Below are 12,766 nucleotides of genomic sequence, written 5' to 3'. Positions count from 1 at the left end.
TGCTTCACTTGTGATTGATAGGAAACCTTCAGCAAAGTAATTTGTACTTTTTCAGTGTCCTGTTAATTCACATGGCTGTGCTGGATTTTTATGGGCTATTCAATCATTCAGGCATTTGAATATAACATATTAAACTTGCAATAATACAATAAATCCACTTCTGAGGTCCTTGGTGTTAGATACAAAATATGGTGGCCACATGATGCAAAGCACTGGTACTTGCTCTACTTGTTCAAGTGAATTTGGCAGGATAATATAATGTGAGACTTGATTGCCAAATCATGATATAAGCTCTTTGAGCCTCTCTGGCTTCATGCTAGACTGGATATCAACTTTTTTTGTGGCTAGGTTAAATGCAGACACCAAAAAATATTGAATTTTATTTTCCATCTAAGTAGACAGGGATGTGGTGGTGGTTTGCATCAAATTGTACTGCTTGAGAATCTGGACACTCAGTGATCCAACATGAAGAATCATGTGATCGCTGCCTTAGCCATCAGATAACTTGTTGATCCAATATTTGCATGTATCTAATAAGACAGTTGTTGCTTGAAGCTATGCAGAAAGGGACATATAATTGATCCTATTAGTTAAAAATAAAAACTAAGTCATTAGTTCATGTCAACTGACTCAAAATGTAACATAAACCCCACAGAATTGTTTGTTGCCTGGGTGGAATCAATACATGAGATGTATGGTCTGCTCACAAATTAGCAGCACGTGCTGGAATGCAAATACAGAACGTGCGTGTCAAATGGCAAGTTCATGAATGTGTCTTCTGTATCACGTGCCTGGCACCTTCTAACTAACTTGAATGCAAACATTTTCAGCCTCCCTCACAGATTTTGTTATACTTGCCTACATAACATGTGCTTTCTTCTTTTACTGCATCAGCCAGGCTGTTCCTTTTTACGTCAGTTTGTCTGTGCTTGTGTCAGGGAGTTTGTTTCAGACCACAGAAGGGAGACAAAGAGGGTTTGGGTACACACTGGCACTGCTGTGTATTTGTCCTGAAGCAAATGGGTAAGGTCAAAAAATGGACTTTATGCTTCAAGCAAAACATCACAAGGCTCGTGAAGAGGCCAGGTGTGTCCTCGGGGTCATGTGAGGACCTACAGAGGCTGCTCAGAAAGCTCTCTTAGCTGCAGCAGCATTTTCTGCTGTGTATTATAAAGTTGTGTCAGAAAAAGCAAACTGTCCCGGTCTCCATTCTAGAGCTTTCATTGATCTTTTATGTATGTACATCCAAGCAATTGAGTACTTCAAAGATGAAGTTTGAAATTGTAAACTCATTTGGACCTCATCTGCTTTGTGTGGTTTTTCTAATCAGCTATAGGAATGGACTTGTAACCACTGCATCCAGCTGGGACCCTTTAAGCTCACTTAGGAGCTGCTGCACCAGGCTTGGTGACTGCTTACAAAACCTCTTGTAACCCCAGCTGTGAATTCACGTTTGATCTTTATGAGCTGCTTTGACCATTGCTATCTAATATAAATCGGAGCAGTATCAGCTGTCCCATTTAAGATGTGACCTATTCTGTATATAGAAAGTGAAGCATTTACATTGTCAGGCAGAGGAGAGCATTGTATCTCTCCAAAGAGCCACAGAAGTGACAACGAAAGCAGGTCATTAGAGATTATCTTTTTATCATACCTGAGCTCTCTTTTAGTTCATTAGTGCCGGTTACATTGTAATAATATTTCATGTTGCAGCAAAGATCCTTATTGTGCTAGACTCCATATCAATACAGAGAATAACATAGACTTTGGAAGGCTTTATGATGCAATTTAACTTACAATGAAACAGATGTTTATGACAAGGAGGGAAAAAGAATAATAAAGACAACATTAGTACATGCTCTAATGCTTGTCATGGGCATTGCTTTGGGCTCTGATTTATTGAGAGCTTTATCTGATTTATGAGAGCTTTATACAAATATTTACTTACATATAAATCTTAGCAAAGCCTATTAAATGAAGAGAGAAAATAGAACAGTATATTTTATTTCCAAACAGTATACAGCATTTTTGGCCTAAAGTAAAATGTGTTGACTAGCACAGAGGCAAAATAAATGTTACTTGAGGAACACATAAAGACCTAGAACAGATAGTTAATGGTAGCTTTTTTTAGCTTCTGTAACTGGATGGCAGTATAATATAGTTTTGCCATCTTTTCTGGATGTTTTTATTCACTGATGTTTTTCAAGGACATTGTTTCAACCCTGGTCACCTTAAATCACTGCTCAAAAGCTCTGACAAGCACACATTTTGTTGTGAGGTTATGAAAGGTTCTCTTTGCCATTCACTAGGATGTAACTGCTTGGCAAATTACCCTGAAATAAATGATACCAGACAGAGGACCAAATTCTAATGGCACTTTTGCTTCCAACAAATTCTGTAAGCTGTGTTTGAAAGAAAGCTCTCACCTTTATGCACTAAAGCTAAAGCAGTATGTCATAGCCCAGCTGTGCAGGTCACCCTGATGCAATCTCTGTTTTCTCTCATCAGATGGCCAGTGATCCATGTGCCGGGCAGCCAGGGCCTGTGCTCGGCGTGCCAGCCAGAATCAGTCCCTGCCACTAAGGCAGGGAGGAGGGAGGAATCACCCCATCCTGTGCCATGGCCTCGCCTCGGTCTGCCCAGCACACCGGCCCCCCCGATGGAGGCTGGGGATGGATGATCGTTGCCGGCTGCTTCCTTGTCACTATCTGTACCAGGGCTGTGACGAGGTAAAGGGGATGCTTCTTGTCTTTCTGATCTGTTTGTAATATTACATATTTCCTTTTTATTTTCTTTTTTTTTTTGGTATTTTTTGTTTAGGAGGAGGATTTGGGATTTCCCCTGATGTCCCACAGCTGTAGGGTTTAATGTTATTCTGGCTAGGTACAAACCTCTCTCTTGCTATGTTTTTAAAGGCTTCCTGAAATCCCCAAGGTTGTGTGGGAGGCTGAGAGATTATGAGCCTTCCGGTTTTAGTCTCGTCTCTTCTGACAGCTGCTCTATCTCTCAGCACCATCTCCTTGATTTCTTACAGAATCAAAACCTGGGGCAGGCAGCATTATTTCAGGCTCTGGTGGTTTGGTCAGGGAGGGAGAAATCAGGTAGGGTCTCTTTGGGTCCGCTGCACCCCTCTGACCCCAAAGCCATGCTCATTTTTACTAGTCTCAGTGGATTTCCTTGGCTCCTGACTCTGAGAAGCCTGTAAATACCCACTTCTCCTACTGCAAGCATTTCAGCTACTGTCCTGCCTGAGAAGGTCCATGCCCTAGGGAGGGGGCCCCTTTCTGTACCTCCTGGTATCTGAAATATGCAGAAAACATTTTCTCAAAAATACTTCTCAAAAATAGAAAGAACAAGAATAGACTGCTGCCCTGCATAAACATAATGTATACATCTGGGGTGAGATGGCTTCCGCAGTGACTTTGATGTTGGCTGGAGACAGAGGAGCCTGGTGTGTGTGAACGTGGACATTTAAGCTATGTTAAGCAGAGACAGAAGCACTCTGGTAAGTGAGAAACACTGAGACACAGTGTCTTGTTGGACAGTCAGTAAAATGTAAATACGGTGTTTTGTACCTATATTTTACATTTCTTTTAAAATAAAGCTGCCATGTTTAGGGATCTAAAGTCTAGGGTCTTGGAGTCAACATCATAAAAGGGGAATGGAAACATTCACACAGTGTTAGTTTATGTATGCAAAGGTACTTATTCCATAACACTAGAGATTTCCTAGCGGATTTAATTTTTTTTTCGTGTGTGAAATGTTTTATGTCCAAGAAGTCATCTAATGGCTGGCACACATCTAGAATATCTAGAAGAATGAAGAATGTGAAAGAAAAAGGCTGAAGAGAGTGGCCATTCATTGCAGGGGGAAAAGGGATCTCTTGCTGATCCAGAAACCAGAATAAAACTATACAGCTTTTTAATCTGTTTCCCTGCAGAGACAGGTAGAAAGTAAGACTCATTAAGCAGAGCAAAGTAATCTCTTCTGGAAGCATTTTAATAAACCGTTGGAAGGTCCATGGCTCCTGCTGTGTTTTGATTCTCTGTTCCTGAAGAGTTGCTTTTACGTTGCACTTGTGCATCCATGAACACATAGATATAGGGATGTCAGCTCTATAGGCCTACTATGCTGGCCCTGCCCCACCAGTTGGTGCAGATGTGAATGCCACCGTTAGCAAGCAACCAGGTCAGTGAAACACTGGGGAGCTGGGGCTTTGTGTACAAGGGAAACAACATCATGATGTGGGCTATAAACTGCTGGTGATAATTACAGCTTCAATTTCACTTTAGTTAAAAAATAATATGAGTGGTAAAAAATCTAATGTTAGATACCACAGTGAGAAACATGGTATTATAATGTTCAGAAACTCTCTGGAGTAGTTATCTTTCTGAATTAGGTTGTAATTTGGCTTTATTGTCTAATCTCACTGGATTGGGATAATAGTTGGATAGCAATTTGTGACTCAGCTGTTGCCAGTGCAAAGTAAGGATTCTTCTCAAGTTGAATCACCCTAGCCTAGGTGCCTTACAGAGTACTGTTGGAATTACTCAGCTTGCACACATCAGCTCATGTCTTGCCCCTTATGCATTAAGGTAGCCCTTCATTTCCAATATCCCCTGGAAACTGCTTAAAAATATCTCCATCTCTTTGGGATTTAGACAAACCACAGTTTTGATTTTCCTGGGAGCTGGAGAGGACCTTCTAGTGGGTACTTTTTACACCTGAGGAGCGAGACTGGTGTTTTCAGTGAGGCAAATATCCTTTGTTCAACAAGTTTGTGTTTTCTTTTCCAGGTGCATCTCCATTTTTTTTGTGGAGTTCCAGACATACTTTGGGCAAGACTATGCCAGAACAGCTTGGATCCACTCCATTGTAGACTGTGCTACGATGCTCTGTGGTGTGTATTACACTTTTAAGATAGTATAGTGGCTTTTTCTTCAGCTCCATCTGGTTTTAGCATGTTCACAAGTTGGTGGAGTCAGCTGGGAAACATAGATACTTTGGGCTCTCTGGGGTATGGTATATTCAAGCTGCTTCCTCCAGCATAGTTTTGCAGGAAGGGAGTGTCTTCATATTGCAGAAAAGTGCTACAGAATAGAAGTAGAACTTTGTTTTGCCAAATGATCTAAGTTTTCAGAAATGTACTTTTGTCAAGGTCTAGTGGGACAAGTCATGTTCAAGATCTACTAACTGAGTAATTGTTTCTCTTACCATCTGATTGGAACCATCCTTGAGACTTAGCACAGGACATACATCTTGCCTTCAGATCACGTCACAGTCTTCCTCCTTTTAGTAAACTTGTATGTTTACAAGCAGTCTTTTCCCTTAAAAGAAAATTCAGTGTTACTAAAAATGACATGTATCAATGCAGTAGTTGTACTCAATTTCTCATCCTGTGTAAGAGGGTTAATCCGTGAGAATTGCTACAAGGACACAGCTGGAATGAGACATAGCAACTCTTCTGTGTCAGCCAGGTTATATCTTGAGTTAAAAAAGAGAAATAAGGATAACCTCTCCCTGGCATTAAGAGGTAGAAGAGAGGGAGAGGGCCGGTGATGATACCCCATGGTAGGGGCATGGTGATCTGGGAGCCATCAACATTGAAGAAGTACAAAAGAGGGGTAGAAGCCTTGGAGATGGTCCAAAATGTGTAAGACCTCTCCTGTTTGGGTCTGATGCGGAGCCCACAAGGCCAGAGAGGACCGAGGAAGAACACCTGAAGTTAATGAGGGCTGAAGTGCAAATTCCAGGTAGGGGACAGTCTCAGTGTTGTAAGCACGGAGTAATGAAGAGCGTGAGCTGTCGCTGTGGCCTCTCTCAGCCCCCAGAACTGTGAACTAGTTGTGTCCTATAATGATTTTGGTGTACACAAAGGGCTGCTGAGAAAGCTACTGTAAATTTCAGTTTTATCCTGACTTTCAGGAAGATGATTTTTAGAAGATTTTGGTGCTCACAGCATTGTGATAGGGGGATGCTGGAAGACCACTCTGTGTATGTGATCATTGTTGTCTGCTGCCTGCCTACTGCTTCCTTTTTGGTGATGACCGTTGCAATGAACTGTGGGTGAGGACCTGCCATTAACTATCGTCTGTATTTGTTCCTTTGAAGCCCCGCTTGGGAGTTTGATCAGTAATCATGTATCCTGCCAAGTTGGCATCATGTTAGGAGGGCTGCTTGCATCTACTGGACTAATTTTGAGTTCATTTGCCACCAGCCTGGAACATCTCTACTTATCATTAGGAGTCCTTACAGGTAGGAGCCATTCAGCCCCTTTGCTCTTGTCAGGAAAACTGCACAGGAATGTTAAAAATAATGGTCCTTCCTTTCAAGAGGGGTGATCTCTTCTCCATGTCATTTGCTACCACATTGTTGAATGGAAATACTCAAGAGTCGTTCCCTTCATTGTTAAAAAGAGAACCTGTGAGGGCTTCAGCACTCAGTGAGTCTCACACAGCCCAAATTCAGCACCCTGGAAGAGCAACTCTTGTTAGAGAGAGGACTATGGGTGAAGTTCTGAGATGATTTGAGGTAAGAAAGGACTGCTGTTGCAGGTGGTACACAAAAAGTTTTCCTTTTTCTTTTCCCTTGTGATCTGGGAGGAATTTATTGTAGTAGGAGTCCCAGACTGTCCAAAAATATTTGTATATTAAAAAAAATTACTCTAAACACAAGAGTGATCAGGCAAAGGTGCCCTGGGTGAGTACTTGGTTCCTCAGCTGTGCACTTTATTTTTGTCTACATTATATTCCAGTTGAAAAACAAACAAAGTGCTGCCTGGTAGCATTGCTGTAGCAGCTCTTCCAGTTGTGTTCATGTATGATGATAACAAATATCTTTGTCTTGTCTCCCTGTGTTTATTGCACACAGAGGAACTTGAGAGGTGCCCATGGTCACAGACATTCCTTCCTGATTAATACTGACCTGGTAGCCACGGTGATATAAGCCCTTGTACTTGGTCTCCTGCTGTTTAGTAACGAGTTGGTGGAATTACTGCAGTTCACATGCTGCCACAGCTTATTTGTTTAAAAAAAAATAAAAATCCTTATAGCAGGGCATGTCACTCCTGTATTACAGTGTTAATCTTTGACAAATGTGTTCATAACAAATAAAAAGGCTCCTTGTAACTAGAGGGACTGTGCCACATACCACACTAATGCCATCAAGGGTTCCTTCGTGAGAACCACAGTGAATACTGAAGTGGAAAAGCAGTTGCACTTTGTACATGAAGTTGTAAAGAGCCAATTCTACAAGCAGTGAACTTCCAGTCTGTGGGGATTAATTAATGGAGAGGTGAACTCTTGGTAAAGGCTGGAGGTGGTGTCCCAGCCAAGAGAGGGGATGGGACCATAACTGGTGACTGTCTAAATCCATAAAAGCTTCAGGACTTGAAACTGTGAAGAATGAAGCAGAGGTGAGATACGGAGTGTCAATAAGTAGCAGTTTCTTCCCAGAGGCATAAAAATGTTTCCTGCCCCAAGCTTTGCATTTCCACTTTTCACAGGACATTTATTATTACTGACTTTTTCGGGTATATTTCCCCCACCAACTCACAAAAAGATAAGCAGTGTGTACACCAAATAGAGTGCGATTTTTACAGTCCTCAAGTAATGATGTCCAGCTCAGGGCTCCTCTTCTGGCTCCGCTGCCCACATAGGTCCAACCCCAGCTCTCTGCCCTGCTCCCCCTCTTGTCTCTTGAGGGGTGACAGAGCTGGCACCCATTGCCCATAGTCCTTCTAATCCACTTATCCTGTCTGGGCAGTCTTAGTGTCTGCCCTGTACAGTGTGGCCTTTGAGGAGGACGTGGCAAGCTGGTTACAGCACTGGGTGATTATCTCCTGTATTGGCCAGTTCTGCCAAAATCAGTGGGGACTGTTTTACCCTTAGTGCAGGACATGCCTTAAAACCCTAGTCAGGGACTCATTTCTGTAGCTCGTTCAGAAATACACATTTTAGTGATAAGGCAAGCATTTGATGATTAAAATCTGCTCTCTGGTTCTGCAGCAAAGATCACAATATTTTTCGCAGTCTCAGAGATGGATCTCATTTATTTACTAAATTGGACATGGCTTTATTTTCTGAGGCTTTCCACCCCCCTCCTCCCCCTCCCCGCCCCCCTCCCCCCCCCCCCCCCTTTATTTGTAGGCAGGGATTTAAAATGGCCAGGACTCCAAGGAGCTGATGCATGGAGTTTGTGTAGCTGACTAAAAACGGTTTATTGCAGAACATTAGTAACAGAGACAGACTCTTTGTACTGGGTTTCAGAGACATGAAAATTAATGTTCAGGGTTGCAACAGGCTGAAAAACAAAGTGGTACCTCATCAGGACACTATATCCAGTGCTAGCATCTGTGCAGATCCCAGGGCAATGCCTCATCTTGCATGCAGAAGAGGCTGACACACCATCTCTCTGATGTTTATTGATTGTCCTTGTTCTTGCTATTAAGTGAATCCCATCACTTCTTTCTCAGTCTTGTTATAGTGGATTAATGATGATCCATTAGGTTTGTCAAATCAGTGACTGACATGGAAGAAAGGAGTCATCCTGGTTTCTCTTCACACTGTGACAGGGCTTCAAAATACAGGGTCAGAAAAAGCTTCCTGTTTTTTTGTACTCATGAAAGTAGTTTCCATGGTTTAAGTTAATGCGTTCCATATGTCATGCTTAGTATTAAGCTATCTGCACTGTGCTTTCTCTTCTAGGTCTTGGGTTTGCACTCTGCTATTCTCCAGCCATTGCAATGGTGGGCAAATATTTCAACAAAAGAAAAGCGCTGGCGTATGGAATAGCCATGTCAGGAAGCGGAATCGGTACCTTCATCCTGGCCCCTGTCGTCCAGCTCTTAATTGAGCAGTTTTCCTGGCGTGGAGCTTTACTCATACTGGGAGGTTTTGTTTTGAACCTCTGTGTCTGTGGTGCCTTGATGCGGCCCATTGCTCTTAAGGAAGACCGTAAAACTGCTCCTGAATCTCTTGAACAGGATTATGTTCCCAAAGCACAGAAACAAGACTTAAAGCGAATGTCCATTTTTTCACCCTTAATCAAAGTGTGGTCTCATGAATGTTTATGCTACTGTTCATGGAAGGAATATAACTTTTTGCTGATGCCAGGCTTCATGGTGCTGGCAGTGTCGGTTTTATTTATGGCATATGGCTGTAGCCCTCTTTTTGTCTACCTAGTGCCTTATGCTTTGAGCGTTGGAGTGAGTCACCACCAGGCTGCCTTCCTCATGTCTGTACTCGGTGTCATAGACATCATTGGGAATATCACCTTTGGATGGCTAACAGATAGAAGGTAATGCCTTTTGGCTAAGCAAGTGTAAGCTTTAACTGGTGGGAGGCTGGTGCAAGTGAGGCATAATAGATATAAAAGTTAACATTATGGATTTTTTCTGTAGCATGTGTAACTTGAAAAAACCCTGAGCCTACAACAATAAATAAAGAGAAAAACCCTTCTCCCCCCAAAAAAGAAACAAACAAAAAGCAAACAAAAAAAACCAAACCACAACCCCCCCAAGCCCCACAACCCAAACCCTCAGCACACAGTCTAGCTGCCAAAAATGCCTACTAACACTTTTGTTAAAAATGTCTTTAATGTTTCTGTCTCTTCTGAGCTTGTTTAATTCTTTTGCATTTGATAGTGGAAATGTAACTCCTGCCTCTGAGGTATGATGAGCATGATCCTCTGTTCTTATTTCGTAGAAGACCTCACTTTACTTCCTCTGCCTTTACAACTCTTCTGTGCTGCTGGAGAGACACAAAAGTAATGGGAAAGGGTCAAAGGTCTGGCCCACCACTGTCGGGCAGATACTCAGAACAACTGACCTAAAATTGTTATACATTTTCCAGTATGTAAGAACTCCCCATGCTTTGTTAACTCAGCTCACTCCAGATGTCTGTGTGCAGCATCTGTAACCTCAGTAGAGACTGGCTAAATTAAGAAGGATTTTTATTCTAAAGGACACATTCTTTTCAGTTATTCAGTTTGTGGGAAAATCAATTATTGGTTTTGTGGGGCAGGGAGAAAGGAATTATCATCTCACTTAGCTTACACTATCACCAGTGTTGAAGGGCTGATGCAAAGGATGACATCTAAGAGACCTACACTGTAATATTTTTACATAATACTGGGAGTGCCTTTCTGAGCTGGGATGTAAAGCCCAATGGAATACTGTTTTGAACACTGAAACTTCAGAGGCTGTGAAATTCTGGCAGCAGAGTGGTTCCCTCACTAAGAGCAGCCCAGAACCCACTGCAGACAGCATGGGCAGCAGCTTACCAGATGTTTCTGCAGCTGTAGGTGCACAGCTTTCCCTATCTGAGCTCGTTGGTGCTGAGCTTTTTATCTTTAAGACTGTGCAAGAAAATGGACTTAACTTTGAGCTGTATAAGAGAGAGAGACTGTCAAGGCATAGAAACAGATACTGTGCCCAGTGATAATCCTTTTCTTTTCTGTTTTGAAATTTGCAGGTGTCTGAAGAAGCATCGTCACTTTTGCTACCTCTTTGCTGTGGGAATGGATGGCCTCTGTTGTCTTTTCCTACCAGTGCTCGAAAACTTCCCCTTGCTTGTGCCTTTCTCATTTACTTTTGGTTACTTCGATGGAGCCTATGTAACACTGATCCCTGTCATAACAGCAGATGTAGTGGGAACTTCTTCTTTATCATCAGCACTGGGTGTTGTGTATTTTCTGCATGCCATACCATATCTAGTGAGCCCGCCTGTTGCAGGTCAGTCACAAATGACTTTCCTATAATCTTATCACTACTTCAGATTTGCCTGTCAATGCAACATAAAAGGAAAGGAAGGACAGCAAATGCATGCTAAATGTGGAAGTAGCCCCTGGGCAGAGAAATAACATGCCTAGACCTTCATAAGATTTTTAGATCACTCTTGAGCCCTGTCTTGACGGGGTGATTTCTACATATAGAGTGAGTTGAAATTTAAGAAGCAAAACAGTATGGAATGGACTTCTAAGAGCTGTTACATCACCACTTCACATAGTTCAGAAATTGTGCAAGTAGAAGGGGCAAAATTTCACTGTGAAATTACACGATTTTGAAAATGTAAGCAAAGAGAATTTCATTCTGAGGTGGGTGTTTTGGTGCAGAGGACTTGATCTTTTCATCTCCAAACTATTTTGAACAGGTAGGTGAGTCAGCTTCAGTACTCTTTGGTCATAAGCTCATCACTGTAATATCTAACCATCATTTTCCCCATCAGTTCCGTCACAGTGTAGTAAAGATGAGAGCAGAGAGTTTTAAATATTGTGGAAGGTCAGAGATCTTTTTCAAAGAGCCATGTACATATATGTTGTCTGGATTTTGTCTGCTGTTCACATCAATTCCTGGTTAATCACTACTTTTGAATCTTTTAATTTAATTAGCCATAGCAGAAATCATCAGAAAGTGGAATTATTTTAAGTGATACATGAGCCTTAGGCATATGTCATCAGATGTTTCTGTATGAGAATGTCATGCACACAGTATTTAATCCCAAGGCTCACTAAGCATGACTTTAGACTGCCACCTAAATCCATTCAGTTGAAAGATGTTTATTTACTGTTGTGGTGATGATTTCTGGGCCTTTTTTCATGGATTGGACATCCAAACAGAAGTCCATAAAAATCTTACCTGTCTGCTGAGGACAAATCTCTCCCTGCCCCAGGAGGTAAAAGTATAGTGATGGTGATGTAAACCTGTATTGTTTGTTTGTATGTATAAGTGATAATTCCAGAAGTTTATAAAACCCCTGTTGATCACAGGATTTGTAAATTATCAGAATTCTGGTGGACCTTTAAAAACCCATGATTTTTTTCCCTACAGGTTGGCTTGTAGACACAACTGGCAGTTATACTGCATCCTTCCTCTTGTGTGGATTTTCTATGATATTTAGTTCGACGTTATTGTGCTTTGCAAATCTAGCAAAGAAAATCAGAAGAACTCGTTTGCTATCACTCACCAATGACACGGGCACAAAACAGCACATCTGGACTAATGGAGCAATAGCTTATTCTGTCACAGCAGAATTAGACCAAAAAGATGTTGAATTTTTGGCTGTGGATATAAACAACTACAGCAACAGATGACAAGTGCATCAAGATTCAGTACTGTACAGCCATGACTAAGACAGAGGTGGTGTTATAGTGTTACACTGCTGAAGATACTACTTCTGTGAAACAAGACATCTCTTAATTAGATTTTGCTGGCATGTTTTAGTTGGCTAAAGTCTACATACAACATTAGTAATACCAAGTAAATGCAGCAATAGAAGGAAGCTAGACTGAAAATAGAGTTTGTAGATACAAATGTTCACAGATTTGTTTGAAATGCAGTATGGTGACTCCACAGATAACCTAGAAGACGAAAATTGGCTATAATAATAATCAGTCATGAAAACTGAACAATAAAATTTGAAGTATTTAAAAAATAGTATTAATGAAATAAACTTCTTGGTGTTCTGGTCTATTATCTTTCAATGGACTACTCACACACACCACCAAAAACCTTCCCCATGTATCATTCTGCATTAAACTGTTTGCAAATAACTGTGTCAGATGCCAAAGCCATTTGTTTTAGTTTGGGGTGGTTTGGTTTTGGCTTGGTTTTTTGTTTTTTGTGTTTTTAAATCTGGGAGGAATTTATGATTTATGCTGAAAGTGTCTCTGGAGCAGCTTTAATTTTTATGGTGTGCCTAAATTTTGTACATACATTTCAATTTCATTTCAGAAACAGTTTTAGACTGACTTTCCCAAGCTCCCTACA

General features: G+C 41.4%; 1 protein-coding gene across 1 annotated transcript; it reads left to right on the top strand.

Moving 5' to 3' along the window:
• Positions 1 to 2,585: 2,585 nt before the first annotated feature.
• Positions 2,586 to 12,550, top strand: SLC16A12 (solute carrier family 16 member 12). The gene is made up of 6 exons (XM_005144084.3): positions 2,586 to 2,729; positions 4,797 to 4,900; positions 6,112 to 6,255; positions 8,706 to 9,297; positions 10,473 to 10,732; positions 11,828 to 12,550. Exons 1-6 carry the CDS (start codon positions 2,620 to 2,622, stop codon positions 12,088 to 12,090), a joined length of 1,473 nt encoding a protein of 490 aa, XP_005144141.2. The 5' UTR covers positions 2,586 to 2,619; the 3' UTR covers positions 12,091 to 12,550.
• Positions 12,551 to 12,766: the final 216 nt, after the last annotated feature.

The sequence above is a fragment of the Melopsittacus undulatus genome, chromosome 4, assembly GCF_012275295.1.
Source record: "Melopsittacus undulatus isolate bMelUnd1 chromosome 4, bMelUnd1.mat.Z, whole genome shotgun sequence".
Lineage (NCBI taxonomy): Eukaryota > Metazoa > Chordata > Aves > Psittaciformes > Psittaculidae > Melopsittacus > Melopsittacus undulatus.
This window is presented reverse-complemented; position numbering and strand designations above follow the sequence as displayed.